The sequence below is a fragment of the Grampus griseus genome (genome assembly GCF_964374135.1).
Source record: "Grampus griseus genome assembly, chromosome: 6".
Lineage (NCBI taxonomy): Eukaryota > Metazoa > Chordata > Mammalia > Artiodactyla > Delphinidae > Grampus > Grampus griseus.
Window position 1 is genome coordinate 35,127,073 of NC_139000.1, and position 26,776 is coordinate 35,153,848.

Genomic DNA, 26,776 nt, shown 5'->3' on the forward strand with positions numbered 1-26,776 from the left:
CATTTTCAGAGAGAGCTGGATTCTGTCTTCCTTCCTCCACTGTCCCTGGCCCCCAGCACAAGCACCACACACCCGAGCTGCTCCCACTGCCTCAGAAGAACCTTGAAGAGCTGAGTCTGGGGGACTTCCCTGGTGGCACAGTGGTTAAGAATACACCTGCCAATGCAGGGGACACTGGTTCAATCCCTGGTCTAGGAAAATCCCACGTGCCGCGGAGCAGCTAAGCCTGTGTGCCACAACTACTGAGCCTGCGCTCTAGAGCCTGCGAGCCACAACTACTGAGCCCACATGCTGCAACTACTGAAGCCCGCAAGCTCTAGGGCCCGCATGCCACAACTACTGAGCCTGCGTGCTGCAACTACTGAAGCCTGCACACCTAGAGCCTGTGCTCCGCAACAAGAGAAGCCATCGCAATGAGAAGTCCACGCACTGCAACGAGGAGTAGGCCCCTCTCGCTGCAACTAGAGAAAGCCTGCACACAGCAACGAAGACCCAACGCAGCCAAAAAATAAAATTTAAAAAATAATAAAAGGGGCTTCCCTGGTGGCGCAGTGGTTGAGGGTCCACCTGCCGATGCAGGGGACGTGGGTTCGTGCCCCAGTCCGGGAGGATCCCACATGCCGCAGAGCGGCTGGGCCCATGAGCCATGGCCACTGGGCCTGCGCATCTGGAGCCTGTGCTCCGCAACAGGAGAGGCCACAACAGTGAGAGGCCCGCGTGCCGCAAAAAAAATAATAATAAAAATAAAAAAATAAAAAAATAAAAAACACAGATGTTTAAAAAAATGTTTTTTAAGTAGTCACCTTCTCTTTAAAAAAAAAAAAAAAGAGCTTAGTCTGAGCATTAGCCACATACCTAAGTCTCTCCATGTCACAGTCCCGTTCCTCACAGCACCCCTCTGGACACTGACTTCTCCATCTCCCCCTGGCAGATAAGGTTGGTGGCAGTCAGCATCCCTTCCCATCTACTTCTGGTACGGCTTCCTGTAACTAGAGGCTGAAACCTATTTCAAAGACTCCCTTGCTGCAGGATTCTAGTTGCAAATTAAGTTCCTAAATATGAACTCAGAGAAAAAGGAAACAAGATGGAGGTCAGCCTCTTAATCTTTTGGCTGTTTGTGCTGACAAGCAAGGAGGTAGAGCATGGGTACTGATAGCATGGGTGGCTGAACCAGAATTTCAGTGTCAAGTTGCCAGCTTCATGAGTTCAAGAAGCAGCTGAATTCAAGTAGCTTCATGAATTCAAGTGGCTTCTTCATGCCTGGCTGGCCATCCCAGCTGTGTTCTTGAACTCAGCAGTTCCAGTAGCAACCTCCTGACTCCCGCTCCTGCAACCTTTAACAATTTTATAGTACTTTATATCCATGTATTAAACTCCTTTCTCCTTAAGAATATCTAGGACCATTTGTTTTCTGCACTCGACTCTGACTGATTCACTCCCCTCAAAAACGTGGCTTTCAGAGCTGACTCCTACCCTCTGTGTGGCTTAAGCCAGGCAGAGCAAGTGGGTTAATCATTTCCTCTGATTTGGCTCTGCTGTTTCAGCAGCCCGGAACTAAATTAGTCTGTTTTGGCAAGCCCGTCACATTGGCGACCTGAAGCCTCCTCTTCCCCCCTCACTGGGCCTTGTCCTCACCACGTACTCCTCCACTGGGCCTTCCACAGCACTTCACATTTCTCTTTATTAACCTTTATCCGTCAGATGTGGTCCAAGGTTCAGCCTGTGAGATCTTTTGCCTCCGCCTAACCCAGGCCCACCCTCCCACATCCCACACACGAACCATCTGCCATTTACAACCACAGAGACACCAAAGGAGGGAGGTGGAGTCCAGTAGGGCCAACACTTTATGTTTCTGCTTAAGACCAGCACAACTGATAGGCTGACTTCTGGCTTCATACCTGTGCCAAAGCATGGCTGCTTTATCCCTCTTTCTTTACAAATAAAAATGCAAATGGATAGAAGGAGTGGCTATGATGTGGCCAAAATGCTCTGTCTGGAAAGCACACCTCTAGGTGATTTTCCTCCGCTTTGACTGACGGTCCAAGGCCTGGGCTGGGGGCAGTGGGATGGACAGGGTGCCCAGTTTGTGATCCTCCTCCCTGCCCACTGCCAGAGAAACCCTTCTTTTAGAGATCTTCAGCCTCATGGCTTTCGCTATCTCCATCATCCTAAGGAACAAACACAAACACATACAATAAATGGAGAGTCTCCTCAATGCAAATGCTCAGGGAGGCTTGGCAGGAGGGGGCAGCACATTCGTGCTCCAGGCCATGAAGACAGAATTCCCAAGAGAGCCACAAGGGGCAAAGCTCCCAGCAGAGAGGCAGACAAGATCCCCTCGAGAGCCATCAGGTTCCCATTTTAATGTGTTGCCATTAGAAAATATCTATATAAATGATGGAAAACCAGGTTATCTAGATCCTACTGATAACTGTGTTTACTTCTTGTAGCAAGGATTAAGCACTTGCTAGAATTTTACAGACTTCAAGTATCTGTTTCTCTTGTATGTTCAAACTCACTACTCATGAGAATGCCATCTGTGGAGTCCTCAGAATAATCCCTCTCTGGACTGCTAGAAGAGTCCAGATAAGGGTGTTTTCCTAGGCTCTCCTGAAATACCATCAGGGTCCTCAGAGGTCAGACGCTCCTAAATCACTGACAAAGGCCAATATACCCCACGGTTCAGCATCCTGGGAGGCTCTGCTCCCTACTCAGTCTGCATCCCTTCTAGCAGGGCTAGAAAGGGCCTTAAAGGTTGCCACCTCTGCCAACCCTCCCAGTCAGGTCAGAGAAGCCCAAGTGTGACATCCCTGCCAAACTGCAGCTCTGCCTTGCCTTGGACAACCCCTGGCAGCTCCTTCCATCTGACTGAGCAAAGTGCTTTATGCTAAGCTGAAATTGGCGTTCTCTTATATAACTTCCACCCCTAGGTTACCCCATCGGAACCATACAGAGTCCCTCTTCCCAGAGACAGCAGTTTGGAGACTGGAGGTTGCTCAGTTACACAGGGATGGAAGGCTCAGGTTTGAAGCCCAACTATTCCCCTTCTTGGCTGCATGACCCTGGGAAAATCACTGACTTCTCTGAACTAAAGATTCCTCCACTGTTTCTTAGCGACATCACTGAGATATTATGACAGATTTGGTACTGTGCCTAGCAAAGCGAAGGCACATGGTAATATCTGGTTGCCCATCCATTCAATCAATTATTCATTCATCTGAAAACTGTCCCCAGGTCCCTCGACAGTGCCTCATGCTTTCCAGCAGTACCACAACTACATCAAGGCGCCCTAAGGGAGCTTTTTCTTCTTTTGTGCTCACCTTTTCTCACTGAGCTTCAAGTCCCTCTGTAACACCGTCAGGTCAATCTGGAAGTCGTTTATGTGCAAAGCCAGTATGATAACATAGGCGGTGATCTTTGCCTTCATAGAGTCTGAAATTAAGTTCCGCAAACTGCAAATCAGTGGCAATAAAAGAGAGGCAAAATTAAACTCCGAGATGATTTCTCCAAAAGCAAAGGAAAAACATCCAAGCCTGTTCCCTTATGCATTCAAAATGTCTTCTCGGGCTTCCCTGGTGGCGCAGTGGTTCAGAGTCCGCCTGCCGATGTGGGGGACACGGGTTCGTGCCCCGGTCCAGGAGGATCCCACATGCCGCGGAGCGGCTAGGCCCGTGAGCCGTGGCCGCTGAGCCTGCACGTCCAGAGTCTGTGCTCCACAACGGGAGAGGCCACAACACTGAGAGGCCTGCGTATCACAAAAAAATAAAAAGTCTTCTCATCCCAGGGAGAAGAAAAGGAATTAGAGCAACATCCCTTGTCCTGTTGTGCTGCCCAAGCCTTCACGCACAATGGAGCGGTGAGCCAATGCCAGTGTTCCTCCAAGCGGACAGAGAAGGCCGCACCTTCCCCAGGCACAGTCAGAGCCTCACACTGGCGAGGACCCTCCCCATCCTCCCGGCCTGTTCAGCAGGGCTGCTGGGAACAGTCATCCCAAACTCAGCTGCCGATGATTCTTCCAAGCACACTCAGAGCAGGACACACACTGCAAGCAAGCGGCAGGAAGGAAGCCCAGGTGTGCTGCTTGGGGTGCTGTCCTCAAAGTCATCCCACTGGCCTGCCCTTTCCTGCAACACTGCCTCTCCATACAACATTAGGACATTAGGCAGGGGTCCTTGGAAGAAGCGTGTGACATGAAGTCTTTGTTACAGGACTTCCCAGAGCCTTTAACATGAGCTTCTCCCAAAGGGACAGAGTCTGCACTACAGTGTTGCCTAAACTCACTTGACCCCAGGAGCCCTCCAAATGGCAGTGCTCTCTTCAGCATAGTGTCTCTGTGAATACAGACTGCAATCCAAGCCCCCCTCCCCACTCTCACCACCCTCCCTGTCCTGCTTTCTGCTTTACAGGCAGAAGCCGAGAAATCAAGCCCCCTGACCTGCCATTGTTGTAGATCAAGCAGGTAAAGTGCTTCAGCAGTTTGGTGTTAATGATGTGGGGAACTCCAGGTCCCAGGGCACCTACAACACAAAATAGAGTCTGATCGTTTTCTTTCAAAACTCTCAGGACACACCTCACCTATGAGCTGGGAAAAGCGGACAACAGTTGGGCCACTGGAATAAACAGAGGCATGTGGGAAGAGAAGAAGGGGCTTGTGAAACAGAACAGCCACTTTCAAATGAACACGTGCTCAGGTATGCTTCAGCCTGCAGACCATACGTGCACAAGAGATGTTCATGACAGGGCAGTGACAGGAAAGAAAAGCAGACTCCAGTGAGGCCTAAAGATAGAGAGTTCAAAAGATGTTAGAAAGCAAAACAGATTGTGGAGAAAGCCCAGGGAGAGGGAAAGCAAGGGAGGTTGGAATGTGAAAATAAGAATTAAGCAAATAGTGAAAACCATGAGTACAGGCATAGCTCAGAGACATTGCAGGTTTGGTTCCAGACCACCGCAATAAAGTGAGTCATGTGAACTTTTTGGTTTCCCAGTGCATATAAGTTATGTTTATAGTATACTGTAGTCTGTTAAGTATGCAATAGTATCATGTCTAAAAAAAAGTGTCCAATAATTAATTAAAAATAAAAATTAAAAAACAATGTCCAGAGGAAACTTGCACAAGCCTCTTAGATAGCCTAATCCACCAGAGGGCAGACAGCAGAAGCAAGAACTACAATCCTGCAGCCTGTGGATCAAAAACCACATTCACAGAAAGATAGACAAGATGAAAAGGCAGAGGGCTATGTACCAGATGAAGGAAGAAGATAAAACCCCAGAAAAACAACTAAATGAAGTGGAGATAGGCAATCTTCTAGAAAAAGAATTCAGAATAATGATAGTGAAGATGATCCAGGACCTCGGAAAATGAATGGAGGCAAAGATCAAGAAGATACAAGAAATGTTTAACAAAGACCTAGAAGGATTAAAGAACAAACTAACAGATGAACAATACAATAACTGAAGTGAAAACTACACTAGAAGGAATCAATAGCAGAATAACTGAGGCAGAAGAACGGATAAGTGACCTGGAAGACAGAATGGTGCAATTCACTGCTGCAGAACAGAATAAAGAAAAAAGAATGAAAAGAAATGAAGACAGCCTAAGAGACCTCTGGGACAACATTAAACGCAACAACATTCGCATTATAGGGGTTCCAGAAGGAGAAGAGAGAGAGGAAGGACACGAGAAAATATGTGAAGAGATTATAGTCGAAAACTTCCCTAGCATGGGAAAGGAAATAGCCACCCAAGTCCAGGAAGCACAGAGAGTCCCATACAGGATAAACCCAAGGAGAAACACGCCGAGACACACAGTAATCAAACTGGCAAAAATTAAAGACAAAGAAAAATTATTGAAAGCAACAAGGGAAAAATGACAAATAACATACAAGGGAACTCCTATAAGGTTAACAGCTGATTTCTCAGCAGAAACTCTACAAGCCAGAAGGGACTGGCATGACATATTTAAAGTGATGAAAGGGAAGAACCTACAACCAAGATTACTCTACCCAGCAAGGATCTCATTCAGATTTGATGGAGAAATTAAAACCTTTACAGACAAGCAAAAGCTGAGAGAGTTCAGCACCACCAAACCAGCTTTACAACAACTGCTAAAGGAACTTTTCTAGGCAAGAAACACAAGAGAAGGAAAAGACCTACAATAACGAACCCAAAACAATTAAGAAAATGGGAATAGGAACATACATATCGATAATTGCCTTAAATGTAAATGGACTAAATGCTCCCACCAAAAGACACAGATTGGCTGAATGGATACAAAAACAAGACCCATATATATGCTGTCTACAAGAGACCCACTTCAGACCTAGAGACACAGACTGAAAGTAAGGGGATGGAAAAAGATATTCCATGCAAATGGAAATCAAAAGAAAGCTGGAGTAGCAATTCTCATATCAGACAAAATAGACTTTAAAATAAAGACTATTAGAAGAGACAAAGAAGGACACTACATAATGATCAAGGGATCGATCCAAGAAGAAGATATAACAATTGTAAATATTTATGTACCCAAATTAGGAGCACCTCAATACATAAGGCAAACACTAACAGCCATAAAAGGGGAAATCAACAGTAACACATTCAGAGTAGGGGACTTTAACACCCCACTTTCACCAATGGACAGATCATCCAAAATGAAAATAAATAAGGAAACACAAGCTTTAAATGATACATTAAACAAGATGGACTTCATTGATATTTATAGGACACTCCATCCAAAAACAACAGAATACACATTTTTCTCAAGTGCTCATGGAACATTCTCCAGGATAGATCATATCTTGGGGTCACAAATCAAGCCTTGGGAAATTTAAGAAAATTGAAATTGTATTAAGTATCTTTTCCGACCACAACACCATGAGACTAGATATCAATTACAGGAAAAGATCTGTAAAAAATACAAACACATGGAGGCTAAACAATACACTACTTAATAACGAAGTGATCACTGAAGAAATCAAAGAGGAAATCAAAAAATACCTAGAAACAAATGACAATGGAGACATGACGACCCAAAACCTATGGGATGCAGCAAAAGCAGTTCTAAGAGGGAAGTTTATAGCAATACAAGCCCACCTTAAGAAACAGGAAATATCTTGAATAAACAACCTAACCTTGCACCTAAAGCAATTAGAAAAAGAACCAAAAAACCCCAAAGTTAGCAGAAGGAAAAAAATCATAAAAATCAGTTCAGAAATAAATGAAAAAGAAACGAAGGAAACAATAGCAAAGATCAATAAAACTAGGAGCTGGTTCTTTGAGAAGATAAACAAAATAGATAAACCATTAGCCAGACTCATCAAGAAAAAAAGGGAGAAGACTCAATACAATTAGAAATGAAAAAGGAGAAGTAACAACTGACACTGCAGAAATACAAAAGATCACAGGAGATTACTACAAGCAACTCTATGCCAATAAAATGGACAATGTGGAAGAAATGGACAAATTCTTAGAAATGCACAACCTGCCAAGACTGAATCAGGAAGAAATAGAAAATATGAACAGACCAATCACAGGCACTGAAATTGAAACTGTGATTAAAAATCTTCCAACAGGGCTTCCCTGGTGGCACAGTGGTTGAGAGTCCGCCTGCCGATGCAGGGGACACGGGTTCATGCCCCGGTCCGGGAAGATCCCACATGCTGCGGAGCGGCTGGGCCCATGAGCCATGGCCGCAGAGCCTGCATGTCCGGAGCCTGTGCTCCACAACAGGAGAAGCCACAACAGTGAGAGACCCGCCTACCGCAAAAAAAAAAAAAAGAAAAGAAAAATCTTCCAACAAACAAAAGCCCAGGACCAGACGGCTTCACAGGCGAATTCTATCAAACATTTAGAGAAGACCTAACACCTATCCTTCTCAAACTCTTCCAAAATATAGCAGAGGGAGGAACACTCCCAAATTCATTCTACGAGGCCACCATCACCTTGATACCAAAACCAGACAAGGATGTCACAAAGAAAGAAAACTACAGGCCAATATCACTAATGAACATAGATGCAAAAATCCTCAACAAAATACTAGCAAACAGAATCCAACAGCACATTTAAAGGATCATACACCAGGATCAAGTGGGGTTTATTCCAGGAATGCAAGGATTCTTCAATATATGCAAATCAATCAATGTGATAAACCATATTAACAAATTGAAGGAGAAAAACCGTATGATCATCTCAATAGATGCAAAGAAAGCTTTTGACAAAATTCAACACCCATTTATGATAAAAACCCTGCAGAAAGTAGGCCTAGAGGGAACTTTCCTCAACATAATAAAGGCCATATATGACAAACCCACAGCCAACATCTTCCTCAATGGTGAAAAACTGAAAGCATTTCCATTAAGATCAGGAACAAGACAAGGTTGCCCACTCTCACCACTCTTATTCAATATAGTTTTGGAAGTTTTAGCCACAGCAATCAGAGAAGAAAAGGAAATAAAAGGAATCCAAATCAGAAAAGAAGAAGTAAAGCTGTCACTGTTTGCAGATGACATGATACTATACATAGAGAATCCTAAAGATGCTGCCAGAAAACTACTAGAGCTAATCAATGAATTTGGTAAAGTTGCAGGATACAAAATTAATGCACAGAAATCTCTTGCATTCCTATACACTAATGATGAAAACTCTGAAAGTGAAATCAAGAAAACACTCCCATTTACCACTGCAACAAAAAGAATGAAATAGCTAGGAATAAACCTACCTAAGGAGACAAAAGACGTGTATGCAGAAAATTATAAGACACTGATGAAAGAAATTAAAGACGATACAAATAGATGGAGAGATATACCATGTTCTTGGATTGGAAGAATCAACATTGTGAAAATGACTCTACTACCCAAAGCAATCTACAGATTCAATGCAATCCCTATCAAACTACCACTGGCATTTTTCACAGAACTAGAACAAAAAATTTCACAATCTGTATGGAAACACAAAAGACCCCGAATAGCCAAAGCAATCTTGAGAACAAAAAACGGAGCTGGAAGAATCAGGCTCCCTGACTTCAGACTATACTACAAGGCTACAGTAATCAAGACAGTATGTTACTGGCACAAAAACAGAAATATAGATCAATGGAACAGGATAGAAAGCCCAGAGATAAACCCATGCACATATGGTCACCTTATCTTTGGTAAAGGAGGCAGGAATGTACACTGGAGAAAGGACGGCCTCTTCAATAAGTGGTGCTGGGAAAACTGGACAGGTACATGTAAAAGTATGAGATTAGATCACTCCCTAACACCATATACAAAAATAAGCTCAAAATGGATTAAAGACCTAAATGTAAGGCCAGAAACTATCAAATTCTTAGCGGAAAACATGGGCAGAACACTCTATGACATAAGTCACAGCAAGATCCTTTTTGACCCACCTCCTAGAGAAATGGAAATAAAAATAAACAAATGGGACCTAATGAAACTTCAAAGCTTCTGCACAGCAAAGGAAACCATAAACAAGACCAAAAGACAACCCTCAGAATGGGAGAAAATATTTGCAAATGAAGCAACTGACAAAGGATTAATCTCCAACATTTACAAGCAGCTCATGCAGCTCAATAACAAAAAACAAACAACCCAATCCAAAAATGCGCCGAAGACCTAAATAGACATTTCTCCAAAGAAGACATACAGACTGCCAACAAACACATGAAAGAATGCTCCACATCACTAATCATTAGAGAAATGCAAATCAAAACTACAATGAGATATCATCTCACACCAATCAGAATGGCCATCATCAAAAAATCTAGAAACAATAAATGCTGGAGAGGGTGTGGAGAAAAGGGAACACTCCTGCACTGCTGGTGGGAATGTGAATTGGTACAGCCACTATGGAGAACAGTTATGGAGGTTCCTTAAAAAACTACAAATAGAACTACCATATGACCCAGCAATCCCACTAATGGGCATATACCCTGAGAAAACCATAATTCAAAAAGAGTCATGTACCAAAATGTTCATTGCAGCTCTATTTACGATAGCCCGGAGATGAAGACAACCTAAGTGCCCATCATCGGATGAATGGATAAAGAAGATGTGGCACATATATACAATGGAATATTACTCAGCCATAAAAAGAAACGAAATTGAGCTATTTGTAATAAGGTGGATGGACCTAGAGTCTGTCATACAGAGTGAAGTAAGTCAGAAAGAGAAAGACAAATACCATATGCTAACACATATATATGGAATTTAAGAAAAAAAAATGTCATGAAGAACCCAGGGGTAAGACAGGAATAAAGACACAGACCTACTGGAGAACAGACTTGAGGATATGGGGAGGGGGAAGGGTGACCTGTGACAAAGTGAGAGAGAGGCATGGACATATATACACTACCAAACATAAGGTAGATAGCTAGTGGGAAGCAGCCGCATAGCACAGGGATATCAGCTCAGTGCTCTGTGACCGCCTGGAGGGGCGGGATAGGGAGGGTGGGAAGGAGGGAGATGCAAGAGGGAAGAGATATGGGAACATATGTATATGTATAACTGATTCACTTTGTTATAAAGCAGAAACTAACACACCATTGTAAAGCAATTATATCCCAATAAAGATGTTAAAAAATAAATAAATATATAGGCACCCAACATAAGATTACCTCAATACATAAGGCAACTGCTAACAGCTATAAAAGAGGAAATCGACAGTAATACAATAATAGTGGGGGACTTTAACACCTCACTTACACGAGTGGACAGATCACCCAAAGAGAGAATTACTAAGGAAACACAAGCTTTAAACGAGACAGTAGACCAGATTTAATTGATATTTATAGGACATTCCATCCAAGAAACAGCAGATTACACTTTCTTCTTAAGTGCACACGGAACATTCTCCAGGATAGATCACATCTTGGGTCACAAATCAAGCCTCAGTAAATTTAAGAAAATTGAAATCATATCAAGCATCTTTTCTGACCACAATGCTATGAGATTAGAAATCAATTTACAGGGGAAAAAATGTAAAAAACACAAACACATGGAGGCTAAACAATACGTTACTAAATAACCAACAGATCATGAAGAAATCAAAGAGGAAATCAAAAAATACCTAGAGACAAATGACAATGAAAACATGACAATCCAAAACCTATGGGATGCAGCAAAAGCAGTTCTAATAGGCAAGTTTATAGCTATTACAAGCCTACCTCAAGAAACAAGAAAAATCTCAAACAATCTAACCTTACATCTAAAGGAACTAGAGAAAGAAGAACAAACAAAACCCAAAGTTAGCAGAAGGAAAGAAATCATAAAGATCAGAGCAGAAATAAATGAAATAGAAACAAAGAAAACAATAGCAAAGATCAATAAAACTAAAAGCTGGTTCTTTGAGAAGATAAACAAAATTGATAAAACCATTAGTCAAATTCATCAAGAAACAGAGGGAGAGGACTCAAATCAATAAAATTAGAAATGAAAAAGGAGAAGTTACAATAGACACTGCAGAAATACAAAGCATCCTAAGAGACTACTACAAGCAACTCTATGCCAGTAAAATGGACAACCTGGAAGAAGTGGACAAATTCTTAGAAAAGTATAACGTTCCAAGACTGAACCAGGAAGAAACAGAAAATATGAACAGACAAATCACAAGTAATGAAATTGAAACTGTGATTTAAAATCTTCCAGCAAACAAAAGTCCAGGACCAGATGGCTTCACAGGTGAATTCTATCAAACATTTAGAGAAGAGCTAACACCCATCCTTCTCAAACTCTTCCAAAAAATTGCAGAAGAAGGAACACTCCCAAACTCATTTTATGAGGCCACTATCACCCTGATAGCAAAACCAGACAAACCAGACAAAAAAAGAAAATTACAGACCAACATCACTGATGAAGACAGATGCAAAAATCCTCAATAAAATACTAGCAAACAGAATCCAACAACACATTAAAATGATCATACACCATGATCAAGTAGGATTTATCCCAGGGATGCAAGAATTCTTCAATATACGCAAATCAGTCAATATGATACACCATATTAACAAGTTGAAGAATAAAAACCATCTGATAAAAAAAAGTCCATATCTTAATTAAAAAATACTTTACTGCTAAAAAATGCTAACCATCATCTGAACCTTCAGCGAGTCATAGTAGTGACATCAAAGATCACTGACCACAGACCATCATAATAAATATAACAATGAAAAAGTTTAAAGTATTGTGAGAATTATCGAAACCTGACAAAGAGACACAAAAGTGAGCAGATGCTCTTGGAAAAATGGTGCCAACAGACCTGCTGAACACAGGGTTGCCACAAACCTTCAATTTGTAAAAAACACAATATCTACGAAGGACGATAAAGTGAAGCACAATAGAACGAGGTGTGTCTGTACAGACCCTTAGGTGCCCAATCACAGGAACATGACTGCATGCACCTATGCCTAAAACCACAGGTGTCTCCCTCTGGGTTTCTGACTCTGGGTGGATGTGCGTGTGTGGCAGCCACCCATGCCCTGGCGATCAGTGGCATGGGTTACCAGCAGAAACTGACTTCTTTCCCAGTCAGAAATGGCTGACACAACAACGTGCCACAAGCCTTCACAAGCAAGGCCAATTTTTCTCCCCATATAACTCTTTGTCTAACTGTCCCTTAAAACGTTCATTTGATTTGACTGGATATTCAACTTTGCCTAACACAGAAGTAGTGAACGTTAGCTCTGAGCAATCGTATAATCCAACCCGACCCTATTTTCCAAGGAAAGGGCTTGGCAAGTTCTCTCAGCATGTCAGCAGTACCAATCAGAATCCCACTGTTACACAGTTATAAATAAAGACATGGAAAGACATGTCCATTTCCTCTCTCACTAGAGCTAGTCTAAGAATTATAGACAAATAACAGACTGAAAATAATTAGAATAAAATGTCTGTCATGATATGTGCACCCCAAAGTTCACAGCACTATTTACAACAGCCAGGACATGGAAGCAACATAAGTGTCCATCAACAGATGAATGGATAAAGAAGATGTGGTATACATATATACAATGGAATATTACTCAGCCATAAAATAGAATGAAATAATGCCATTTGCAGCAACATGGATGGACCTAGAGATTCCCATACTAAGTGAAGTCAGACAGAGGAAGACAAATACCATATGCTATCACTTATATGTGGAATCTAAAAACATGATACAAATGAACTTATTTACCAAACAGAAACAGACTCACAGACATAGAAAACAAACTTATGGTTACCAAAGGGGAAGGGGGGGGAGGGAGGGATAAATTAGGAGTTTGGGACTAACAGATACACACTACTATATATAAAATAAACAACAAGGACCTAGTGTCCTTGTTGTTGTTCCTTGCACAAGGAACTTTATTCAGTATCTTGTAATAACCTATAATGGAACAGAATCTGAAAAAGAACATATATATGTATAAATATATATGTAACTGAATCACTTTGCTGTACACCTGAAACTAACAACATAAATCAACTATACTTCAATTTTTAAAAAAATGTCTAGCATGGACTTACGTTTCCGCTTAATCACTTTCTGTGCTCGAAATCTGATGAGAGTGTCCAGAAACCATATGCACCGGGCCTGGCGGTCTCGGCTCTCCTCACTTGATGGCAAAGACTTCAAAGACTTCAACGCTTCTATGACAAAGGAGCAGTGACTAAAACAAGGGAGGGAAAAGGAGAAATGTGTTAAGACCGGCTCTGTCAGGAGCCATTCACTCCTTCACAATGAAAACAGCAGGCCCCCCTCACACCTGGTACACAGTCAACAGCTGAGGAACAGCCATCCAACCAGCCCCTTATAATAGGAGGAGCATGATTTAATGCAGGGACAGTAAAGGTCTAGATAACAAATATTATACATTTTGTGGGCAACATGGTCACTGCCACTGTAATGCAAAGGCAGCCATTGATAACATATAAATAAATGACTGAAGCTACGTTACAATAAAACTTTATTCACAGGCAGTGGGCCAGACTCGGCACTCGGGCCATAGTGGGCCCAATCCTGATGTGGCGGTCTGGAGCACAGCCTCTCAACTATCTGGGTTTGAATCCCCATTCTGCCATGCAGTGGCTTGGACAAGCTTCTGAACATCTCTGCCTTGGTTTCTTCACCTGTAAATTAAGGCCAATGATAGTACCCTTGTCCTACGGGTTTTTGTGGATTAAATGAGACAAGGAAAGCAGTGCTTGGCACATGTAGGAGCTCCAGCAATGTTGGCTATTATTTTTACATACTGTTGTTCTACCACTGTCAGGATCATGAACTCGCAGCGATAAAAGGCTCTTCAAGATCATCTTGTATCGGCCTCATTTTACTTATAGGAAAACTGAGGCTCAGACAGGGGAAGATCACACAGTCCATGAGGCAGATGGGGACTCGGTTCTCCAGACTCCCAGCCCAGAACTCATTCCTGCACCTGCCCCTGAGCCACAATCACATTAACGCAACGAAGAACCAGTAAAGAGCACTTCTTTGGAGAGAGGGAAAAACATGTATTTTCCAAGACTGGATTTCACTGAGCAGTAAAATTTCCAAACGAAAATTGGGGGAATTAACCTAGGGTTGACAACTTTTTATTTTCTCAAGATAAAATTATTAAAAGAAAAAACTCAAAAGCAAAAAAAACCTCATCATCATTAAAAAAAAAAAAGGTGTTTTAAAAGCCAAAAAGTGGGGGAGGGGTGGAGGGAGGAGAGGAAATCATCTCTGATTTAAAATATACTATATTTAAAATACATAATTTAACTTTCACTCAGCACATCACCACAGATAAACCATCACTTCAGCTGGCACCTACTCCCAGGCCAGCACTTGGGCCCCACCAGTGACAATCGGCAACAACATAACATTGGCTTGGGGTGGGGGTGGGACCGATACAGGTCAGCTCCAGTTCCCAGCCCTAGACTACAAGGCCTCACCACCCCTCTGCCCAGTCACAGGTTCCACATACTCAGAGGCCAATTCTCTCCCTTGAAAGCCACCCAAAGCCTTGGGACAACAGGCCTGGGAGCTCAACCATTTGAGAAAACACTAGCTTGCTCATGTTCAAATGCTGAACAGACGTATATTCTCACTAACACCCAAGGTCTGCTTCATGTCTGACTACTGTTGTATCCCAACATCACCCCCGAGACACTCCATCTGCCCAATTCGGGTACCTGTTCTCTTCAATCATCTTCAGTATTTCTTCTGAGGTGACATTCCTGAAAGCTTCAGAAGGGCTCTGAAGAGCGTCATACTCCGCAGGGGAAAGAACTAGTTATAGGTCAAGAACAACGTGACCAAAATGGAAACATCCAACTAGCTAGATCATCTTATATCGGCCACACTTTACAGATGGGAAAATTTGAGGCTTAGAGAGGGATCACACAGTATGTCCGGGCAGAGCTTCAGGACTCAGTTCTCCAGACTCCCAGCCCAGAGCTCATTGCCTGCCTGGGCTTTCTGCCTTCTCTTATCACAAAGCCACTGCAGGCACTTTCCATCTGAATAGAACCACAAGTACGGAAACTCTACATTCCAACCCTTCTTTATACAATCAGTCTGCCCTAGACTTTGGGCACTGGCCAACTTAAAAGTCGTATTTTGACTCTTCACGGAAGGTGACCCCCACAGGGCCGAACCGTGGGCATTCTGCATTTTGCTGAGGGATGGGTTTGAATTACAAGGCCTGAGAGGCCTCTGCTGCAGCAGGTGCCTCAGCTAGTGAGGGAGCCTCGCTGACTTCCCAGCAATAGCGCTGGGGCAACTGCAGGAGTCTGGGGCGAGCTTCTATGAGTATCACAGGACCACTGACACCCTCAGAGAGCCTGGCCATGCCACTCCTGTGCGCATATCCCAACCTGGGAAATGAGGTGGCATTTCTCCCACAAGAAGGATACGGTCTTCAAATTTATACACGTCTTCAGGCTTGGCGGCATCAGCGTGGCAGGGAGGGAGGTAGAGGGAGTCATCCTGCAAGTCATCGTGGATGGCGTCACTGACCAGGGCTTTTCAATGAAGGAAGAGTCAGTGTCAGTGTCACCCTGCTCGGCTTCAAGTTCCCCAACACTCTGCAACCCGTGCACTCAAGATCATCGTCGCCCAGAACCCCCTCATCTGAACTTCACATATTGTCAGTGAAAAAGAAAAATCAAATTATAAAGCTAACTATCACACAGGAATAACCATGTAAAAATTAAGTATGCACACAGACAAGAACAGAGAGGAAAACAGGAAAATTGTAATAGTTGGTCTTGTAGAATGATGGGAAAATGGGTGAATTATTTTTTTTTAAATGTCCTTTAGTAGCTGAGAGTGAACTGAACAAAAAAAATTGAAAAATTTACTTAGACATTAAAGTATATCTTTGACTAAATGGAGACATGTTTCTATGTTCCTGGATGGGAAAACATAATATTATAAAGATGCTGATTCTCCCCATATTAATCCCAATTGGATTTTGAGAGAACTTGACAAAATAATTCTTAAGATCACCTGGGAAAAAAAGCATGCTACAGGACTTCCCTGGTGGTGCAGTGGTTAAGAATTCGCCTGCCAATGCAGGGGACACGGGTTCGAGCCGTGGTCTAGGAAGTTCCCACATGCCGTGGAGCAACTAAGCCCGTGCGCCACAACTACTGAGCCTGCACACCCTAGAGCCCGTGCTCCGCAACGAGAAGCCACCGCAATGAGAAGCCCACTCACCGCAACGAAGATTAGCCCCTGATCACCACAACTAGAGAAAGCCCGCGTGAAGCAACAAAGACCCAATGCAGCCATAAATAAATAAATAAATAAATAAACAAACAAATAAGCATGCTACAATAACCAGTACATTTGTGAAAAATAAGGATGGAGGATAAATTTGCCCTATCAGACAACAAACTGGAAGGTGAGGCTACTACAATCAAAAGGACCTGATGCTGCTACAAGAATAGCCAGTCAGAATGATGAGCGAGAACACAATTAAGAATGTGGTAAAATGATACAGATGATTTTTTAAATCATTTTTTACAAAAGGAAAGGATGGAGTTGGGGACAACTGGCTAATCATTTGGAAAATATAAAATTAGGTTTGTACCATAGACCAAAAAAAAAAATAATCATTAAATTGTAAATGTAAAAAGTTAAACTGTGAAAGTACTGAAAGATAACATAGGAAAATACATAATCATCGGGTATGAAAAGATTTTCTAAAACTTATTAAAATTCCATTTGAATAGAAAAACTGCTCTCATATATAACTTTCTCTTATGTTCCTATAATGCATTTGAACAATAAACACATTACACATTTTAAATAATACAATTTAATACTCAAGCTGCTTAAGAATTTAGGAAAAGAAAAAGATCCAGTGACCTCAAAGTGTCTCTAGAGGCTCGTTCATCATCATCACATCAGCCTTTTTGACGAAAACCTCCCTGTAACTCACAGAGACATGAGGCCATCTCCCTCCTCTGTGCTCTGCAGGCTGTAGCCCTGGCACCAAGGACACAGAGGGCACATAACCGTTCCCATGTCTGTCTCCTCTACTCGACTGTGAGCTCACTGAGAGCAGGCCATGTCAGATGTTTCTTATGATTTCTAGAGTCTGTTCCTAAGAAGGCCCTCAGGGAGAAGCAGGAAGGAATCCAGCCCTAACTCCCATCATTTCTATCTGTGGGGTGGGTGAAAGATCTCAAGAGAAGGGAAAGCTGTTTCCACCAGCAGCCTCTTACCCCAAGTTCCAGCTGCTTACCAGTCACACCCTTTGTATCAATTATACTCTCTGCAGCTTTAGCCACTGCACTATTCAAAGATTCACTGCCAACTTTGTTCATTCTCCTGGAGTTCAGAGCCCGCTTCTGTTTGGTGGTACCAAAGGCTTCAATGCAAGAATCCATCTGTGCAAAAGACAAATTTGGTCACTGGGAACGGGCTGAGCACTGCTACTCCTAGCTGTGTCACTACGGGTAAACAGCCTCTCTGAGCCATTAATACCACTTCCGTAAATTGGGCTGACTCATACCTAACTACCTCATAGGCTTGTTTTAAGAACCAAAAGATATTAAGAGATTTGAAGTACTTGCTTTATAAACTGTAATGAGCTATTTATAAATCAACAGTGTTTTCACCTGTAAAAAAGACTACAATTAGGGTTGGTAAATCTGGGGCACACAGCTTATGGGTTTTCTAATCCTACACGGAAAACAGACATTACTAATAGATCGCTCACTCTCCCTCTGAGCCTGAAGACAGCTTCACTCCCTTCCAGGCAGCACTGGAGATTCAATCAGTTTGCCATCCTGGGGTGAGATGAGCTTTGTAGGAAGCTTCTACATTGAAAATCCTAAAGTTTACTTTGTCTTGATGTGAAGTTTCCAGGCTTCCAATATTTTCTGAAACTTGGATTAAATCCTGAAAATAAGTGTTATGCTACAGCCCAGAAAACCAGTTCCAGACACTGGCACAGAGCTGTGTATAGCTGCCCCAGAGAGGAGGTCTGCAGTCTGTGACGCCAAGGAGGCCTGTGCAGGTAGGAATTGTCCAGAGAACCACAGACTGAATGAGCTGAGAGCAGCTAGGGAGACCCCTGTGTTCAACCAGCTCATTTTACTGATGGAGAAACCCAAGGCCTGGAAGGAACTCACTTTAGGTCTCACATCTTAGTTCTGTCATACTTACCTTTTCTCTAAAAGATTTGGTGTGACTCTCTAGTGTTGATTCACTCTGAACTGATTCATCTACAAAACACAAAACAAAAACAAAGAAAAACAAGCAAACTGTAAGGCCTACAGACCATAATAGTGTTTAATATTTGTTTAACAGTTAATCTAAGAAAAACAGATTTCTTTAGTACAGGACTTTCCAGAGCTTAACATGTGTATACTGTGAATATTTAATATGAAGCTTCAGTATACAGTTAGAGGATTTGGAGAATAAATTAGAGTCAAGTGAAGGGGTCATCGGATCCAAGCCCTTCATTTCACAAATAAGGAAACATGAGGACTCCAGGTGAAATGACTTGCCCCAGGCAATGCAGAGATGGGATTAGAAAAAAAGTCCTCTGCTCCTCCCAGTATACAGTTCTGCCCTCCTTGTAAAAGACCTAAGGAGGAGGGATCAAGAGGGGGACCTGGAGCTCACCTCCCCCGACAAATATATCAAAAATACATCTACATGTGGAACAATTCTCACAGAAAACTAACTGGAAACCTGCAGAAGAATTCCTATACAACCAAAGCGCACTGATGTGTATAAAATGGATGACTAATAAGAACCTGCCGTATAAAAAAATAAGTTAAATTAAAAAAAAAAAAAAAGAAAGATTTCCACGTAACCAGGTAGTAGGGTTGGGACCACCCCCCGCCCCGCCCTGAGAGGGATCTGAAAGGAAGAGAAGGTCTGCATGGGCTCACTCCATACCACAGCTTGGTGCAGGATCTGGGCCAACCAGCCCCTGGAAGAAGACTGGGTCTAGCAGCTGGGGAGCAGCCCCTGCCCCTGACAGGGAGGTGACAGCCATGGGGCAGAAAGGAAGGACCACCTCACACCCTCCTTGGGCGTTAGACCCCCAACACCAACCACACCCCATATCAAGGTAATAGCGGCCACCACACCCTGAGGACATTCCATTGTGTATGTATGTAAAATTGTTCATTAATTTCTTAAACACATTTTTGTTTTTATAGGTAAAAAAGTTGTAAATATTGGTTTATTCTAGCCATTATACATATATACACAATGGAATACTACCCAGCCATAAAAAAAAGAATGAAATTTTGCCATTTGAAACAAAATGGATGGACCTGGAGGGCACTACGCATAGTGAAGTCAGACAGAGAAAGACAAATACTGTATGCTATCATTTATATGTGGAATCTAGAAAATAAAACAAACTAGTGAATATTACAAAAAAGAGCAGATTCACAGAAAGAGCAAACTAGTGGTTACCAGTGAGGAGAAAGAGAAAGGAGGGGCAATATAAAGGTAGGAGAGTAAGAGGTACAAATTATTATGGATAAAATAAGCTACAAGGATATACTGTATAACACAGGGAATACAGCCAATATTTTATAATAACTGTAAATGGAAAATAACCTTTAAAAACTGTACAAAAAGAATTTAATTAGAAAACTTTTTTTTTTAATACCAATGAATGTATATACAAAACAGAAACAGACTCACAGGGCTTCCCTGGGGGCTCAGTGGTTAAGAATCTGCCTGCCAGTGCAGGGGACACAGGTTTGAGCCCTGATCCGGGAAGATCCCACATGCCACGGAGCAACTAAGCCCATGCGCCACAACTACTGAGCCTGTGCTCTAGAGCCTGTGAGCCACAACTACTGAGCCCGTGTGCCACAACTACTGAAGCCTGCACGCCTAGAGCCCATGCTCTGCAACAAGAGCAGCCCCCGCTCACCGCAACTAGAGAAAGTTCACATGCAGCAACAAAGACCCAATGCAGCCAAAAATAAATTTAAATAAATTAAAAAAAAACAAAACAGACTCACAGACATAGAAAACAAACTTATGGTTACTAAGGGTGTGGGGGAGGTACAAATAAGGAGTATGGAAGTAACAGATACAAACTACTATACATAAAATAGATAAGCAACAAGGATGTACTGTATAGTACAGGGAATTGTACCCAATAGCTTGTAATAAGCTATAATATAATCTGCTGAAAAAAAAAATATATATATCATATGCCATACACCTGAAACAAAATACTGTAAATCAACTATACTTCAATTTTTTTTAAAACTTAAAAAAAAATTTTTTTCAAGACCTAAAAGCAAGGCATAAACATGAGGTATGTATTATTTACATGAAGCTCTGTAATCTCCCACAGAGTATTCACGTAAGGGGCAATATAATCTAGTGGACAGAAGCACAAGCTCTGGAGTGACGGTGCCACATTTAAATCCCAGGTCTCTCATATACGCCAGCAGTAGGATCCTGCCATTTAGCCTCTGGGCCAGGTTCATCAATGATTAAACAAAAGGAATACAATACCTACCCCACAGGGTTGTTATGTGAAGTAAATGACGTAGTGCATTGAAAGTGCTTAGAACAGTGCCCAGAGCATAGTAAGAACCCAATAAATGCTGTGCGTATTTCTGATATATGCTGGTTAGAATTAACCAATATTTACAAATTTTTTACTTGTAAAAACAAAAACGTGTTTAATCAACAAATTAATGAACAATTTTCTTTGCCTCCTCAGAAGACAGAAGAGCGTTTGGAGGATAACTTATATGCAGTTATATTTGTTTGCAAAGCAGGGAATTCTTAACCTAGAGACTATGGACCCCTAGGAAATTCACAGCTAGGCTTTGGGATGCAAGAGCCCTTTAAAATTATATGCAAAATCTCATATTTTTTGTAAATTACGTATGTTTCTAGGAGGTAGGTCCAGGTCCTTATGAGATTCTCAAAAGGGCTGAGACCACTGCTTTGAGAGAGTGAAGTTATTAGAACTAATGCCTCTGAAGGTATCGAGCAGATTCACAATGATCCTAATGATCCTTATCTAACTCCCTCCCCTACCATGGTTCTCAGTATTTAAGATTTAGGAACAGGAGCCCCTTGAGTTTGACCCTCTTATCTATCATTTTGGAAGACCCCACTCTAGCCCTGAACATTCTAAAATGACAAATTGGAGAAGTACTATAACTTCTCCCAGTGGATTAGAGAGAAAATGGATCTCTTCCCAAATTAGAAAGTGTAGAGACTTTGCATCGACCTGGAAGTTACTGTCCAACCTATAAGCAACTTCTATCATCTACCAGAGATTCTAAAACCTCTACTCCAGGGCTTCCCTGGTGGCGCAGTGGTTAAGAATCCGCCTGCCAATGCAGGGGACACGGGTTCGAGCCCTGGTCCAGGAAGATTCCACATGCTGCAAAGCAACATGTGCCACAAGCCCGTGTGCCACAACTACTGAACCCACATGCCACAACTACGGAAGCCCATGCTCCGCAACAAGAAGCCACCGCAATGAGAAGCCTGCACACCTCAACAAAGAGTAGCCCCCACTCGCCGCAACTAGAGAAAGCCTGCACGCAGCAACGAAGACCGAACATAGCCAAAAATAAATAAATTAAATTAAAAAAAATTTTGTTAAACCTCTACCCCAACTAGAACAATTAAAAATTAAGAAAGGCCCTCGATGGAAAAGAGTATCATATATGCCCTCCAATACTCTGCTCAGATCAGTGCTCAACTTGCTTTAACTAAGATTAGTTTCCTGATCTTAAGTCTGTAAACACTGTAGGGACAGGATCTGTGTCTGTTTTGCTATATTCACAGCCCCTAACTTGTGCCTGGAGCATAGTAGGTCATCAATAAATATTTGCTGAGTAAAAGCACTTTTAAAACTTTTTCAAATGGGAAAAAAAACCTTGAAAAACTAGCTACAAGATGTATTTTACAAATCAAAAAGTCAAACCGACTCATCCAGGAAACCTAAAATATTCAGCATTTCTTTGAGCCTTCATGACTAAGACCTACCGGAAAACAGTGGCTGCATATTGAACAATTCAGCATCATATACTTCCATTTGGCCAGAGGTCTTGTTCAAAATTCCCACAAAGTGCCTGAATAAAAAAGGAATAATACCAGTGACAATGGATTATTCAAAAGTTATTGTTTATACAACCTCCTTTTTTCCACTTAGAAGTTCTCAACCTTCTTTCTGCCGCAATACACATGAGGAAGACATCACTTGCTCATGAGTAACAATAATCCCCTACAGCAGCAATTCTCTGCATGGGGAGGGAAAGGAGGAAAGGGTTCATGAAGAGGCTCTGGGGGCAGTGGGGGAAGCTACCAGGTGATTCTTGTAGCTGATCACATTTGGGCTCACTGCTGTAGTGGGAAACCCTCCTGGAATGTAAGAATCTAGAATTAAACACTAGAATTTACTGCATGTATAAATTCTATGGAGGCAAAGACAAGTAAAACCTTGGTAATTATGAGACCAGTTTAAACTAGAAAATCTTTGTAAAGGGATGATAAAAGTTAAAAGTTTCAAGCATATACACACTAATCTGACTTCTATCAGGGTGGTTCAGGGGGGACCCTAAAAGGGGCTTGTTTGTGATTCACTGATGGCTACCTTCACAAGGACACTGCATTATGCCAACCCCTGACACTTAAAAGACTGTTCAGGCTAGACAATCTTCACTGTACCGAGGAGTAGACTGGGGGTCAGTAAAGGGCAGAGTTGCCCCAACTCAGTAATCTTTCCAGAGCTAGGCAGAAATTCTGGAGCCTCAGACACTACCAAATCCTTGTCTTGTAGTTAGTCCCAAGGCAGACTTCTGGTAAACTCTGGCCTATTGATCACACATTCCAAATTAGTGGAGACAGCTGCCTTTCGGGAACAAGATAGTTATAAGCAAAGAATATTGCAAGTTAATGATGTGGTCAGAAATAATGAAGGTGGTCAAAAGGTACAAACTTCCAGTTATAAAATAAGTCCTAGAGATGTAATGTACAGCATGGTGACTATAGAAAATAATGCTGTAGCGTATATTTGAAAGTTAAGAGAGGAAGTCTTAAAAGTTCTCATCACAAGAAAAAAATTTTGTAACTATGTGTGGATGTTAACTACACACTGTAGTGGCCATCTTACAATATATACATACATTGAATCATTATGTTATACACGTGAAACTAATATAATGTTATATGTCAATTATATCTCAATTTAAAAAATTGGGGGGACTTCCCTGGTGGCACAATGGTTAAGAATCTGCCTGCCAATGGGGGACACGGGTTCGATCCCTGGTCCAGGAAGATCCCACATGATGCGGAGCAACTAAGCCCCTGTGCCACAACTACTGAGCCTGCGCTCTAGAGCCTGCGCGCCACAACTACTGAGCCTGTGTGCCATAACTACTGAAGCCTGCATGCCTAGAGCCCGTGCTCTGCAACAAGAGAAGCCACCGCAATGAGAAGTCCTCACACCACAATGAAGAGCAGTCCCCGCTCACCGCAACTAGAGAAAGCTCGTGCGCAGCAACAAAGACCCAACGCAGCCAAAAATAAATTAATTTACAAAAAAAATTTTTTTAAGACTACAAATGAATGAGGTTTTCAGGAAATTAAACAAATGTAAGTCATTTTTCAGTTTCAGGAATGTCTACATGCTGGTGTGAGGGCCCCGGGATCTGGGAACACAAGAACTTGGTAAATCTCTCTAGATTTCCCCCACTGCCCCTAAAATAAAGACAGCGAAGAGCAGTGCCAGGGCCACCCCCCCCCCCCCACTTCCCACAATCCCTTTCCCCTGTCCCTACCTGCAGAGAGTGTTGCATTTCAGGGCTCCAGTTCCAAAATTGTTTCCCACATAGTAAAGTCTGTCTGTTTCAGCTGCCTAAAATGTAGAGCGGGGGGAAGCTCCATTACAACCAATGTTGAAAGATAGTAAATATTTTGACTCCCTTTTCCACGTTTGTAGAAGCTTTAGAATCCAAACCACAGGTGGATCAGAACGAGAGCCTCTTTGAGATGATCCAGCTCCCTATGTCTAAGTGAATCTGGGGTATCCCTGGGGGAAAGGCAAGAGGACTTTTGAAAAGTCCCAGGTAGTGCTTGCTTCTAGCTGGTCTGAGAAGTTCTTGGGGCAGCTGTACCACAGGACTTGGAAGATGGGCCCAGGGCTCTCAGCACTTAGAGGCATGCAACAAAATGATTCTGCAGGCAACCCCAAAGTCCAAGCCCTTCTTGAACCTCTTTGCTCTCCTCTATCATGACTGCTCCTTATATGCTCTCAGGACCATGGAAATGGTTAATTCACTCCTCAATCAGAGCCAGGCTTTCCTGCTTCCCCTTGTTTGTCCTGGCTATCCTCTTCACCTGGAGTACTAACTTCAGCTGTTAAACCCTCCTCCATCCTTCAGGGTTCAGCTCCCATGCACCCTCCCCCAGGAACACATCCTAGCAAGCAGAAACTTCACTGACTGAACCCACTCTGCCCTGCTCTGTACTCTCTCTCCCAGGGACTCTGAGCTTTATCTATTTCTGTACGAGTGTCCCTCACATCCAGTTCTCACCTCTCTAGAGCAGTGGTTCTCAACCCAGGGAATTACTCTGGGGATATCTAGGCATGTCTGACATTCTGTTTGCCACAACTGGGAGGTGCTCCTGGTAGCTAATGGGTAGAGGCCCGGAAAGCTGCTAAATACCCAGTGCTGCACAGGAGAGCCTCCACATCAAAGAATTATCTGGGTCAAAATGTCAATAGTGCTGAGACTGGGAAACGCTGCTCTGGAGTACGAGCTCCCTCAGAGTGGGGCCAGCTCTCACTTAGCTCTTCCCTAGCAGCTTTCAGCTCAGGGCCACAGTGGGGCTCAATAAATGCTTGTTGAATGAACAAATGAATAAAAGGCCAGCGCTTCACCACAAGTGTGAAACTCAGTGGAACCTGTCCCCACCTGGGGCTCAAAGTTCTTCAAAGGCTCACTTGCTATCCCCCCTTTCCTCCACTCACTCCCTCCTACCTCCACCCACACCCAGGAGGCCTCCTGAGGCCTGAAGAGTGGGGGCGACTGGCCACGGCAGCACTTACCAGGATCCGCTGACTTCTCTTCCTGGGGTTTGTGGAATCATTGCTCTTGTACAAGGTAAAGCGCATGTTGCCTGGATTCTGTAGCTTCCCGTTGGAGAACTGGACTGTAAGATTGCAGCCCAAGAATGAGATGAGAGCACAAGAGTATGGTAGGGAGGAAATGGATTGTCAAAGGGAGGGAGTGACTGGAGGAATGGGTATGGCAAGGAGCCCCAGGTCCTGACCCAAAGGGGGACTGAAGGAGGTCCTGGTCCAGGTGGGAAGAGGGGCTGGGGAAGGGCTCTGACAGGAGGGAATAACTAGGGGGATGGGGCTGACTGAGGAGACCTAGGCCAAATCTAGAAAGACAGAGGGAATCCCTGGCCAGCAGAGAGAAGGAAATAGAGCAGGTGTGAGACCTGGTGGGTGAAGAGATGACGGGCTCCTGGGTACATACAGTCCTGGAGAGGGGGTAACTGGGATTTCCTCATCCAGGTGGGAGGTGGTACCAGAAAGATGGTGCAATGACAGAGGAGCCCTGGCCGAACCCCAAGTAGTGGGGGAGACTATAAGGGATCTTGGCTCATCTGGGAACGGGCACCCGACGGATGTGGGAAGTGGAGGGCTGTAGCGGTACCGAGACGGAAGGGGAGGAAGTTATGGGGAACTCTGCTCCAGCTTCGCAGTCTTTACCCAGTAGAGCTCTCTGGCTCTCGTCAGGCTCTCCACAGTACAGCCACCTCGCACTCGGCAACACCTCCGCCGCCATCTCGCCTCTCCAAACGCCAAGCCCAGGAGCTAAAACAGCCGCGTCCAGTAGCTCGTTTAAGCACACGCGCAGGAAACGCTCCGGGCCGGAAGAGGCAGGGCCTCGCCGGGCACCGCCCTGCACGCTCAGCGACGCGTGGCTCCGCCCCCAGCAGGCACCGCCCCGCTCTTTCCCTGAGCTCTGAGAAGCGCCATCCCCGCCCACTCTTCGCCCCGCCCCTCCTCGCGGAGAGGCGTGGTCTCCATCCTCACCCTGTCCCGCTCCCTCCTCCGCCGGCCTCTCCAAGGCGCAGCACCTGATTGGCCCACCACTCGGCCTGCGCATTTCAGGCTGTGTACCTCTAGGGGGAGCAGCGCACGCAAGTCTTGCTTAAATGTTGTGTGGGGTTTCTTCCTCAGCCCTGTCTAGGTAGGGTTATGGTCTGTCTCTACTACGGTGTAAATATGTCTTACTAAGATCTGAAAGTCCGAGTTCAAATTTAGAATTCTCTGATA

The 26,776-nt window shown here is 43.4% G+C and overlaps 1 protein-coding gene across 1 annotated transcript; it reads right to left on the reverse strand.

The window, feature by feature from the left end:
• Positions 1–1,774: 1,774 nt before the first annotated feature.
• POLR1E (RNA polymerase I subunit E) lies at positions 1,775–26,359 on the reverse strand. The gene is made up of 12 exons (XM_082656586.1): positions 26,207–26,359; positions 25,535–25,638; positions 24,264–24,340; positions 22,471–22,556; positions 18,640–18,698; positions 17,714–17,858; positions 15,876–15,983; positions 15,153–15,249; positions 13,503–13,645; positions 4,436–4,517; positions 3,321–3,452; positions 1,775–2,168 (listed from the first exon to the last, which is right to left on the reverse strand). Exons 1-12 carry the CDS (start codon positions 26,280–26,282, stop codon positions 2,009–2,011), a joined length of 1,269 nt encoding a protein of 422 aa, XP_082512712.1. The 5' UTR covers positions 26,283–26,359; the 3' UTR covers positions 1,775–2,008.
• Between the last annotated feature and the right edge of the window lie 417 nt (positions 26,360–26,776).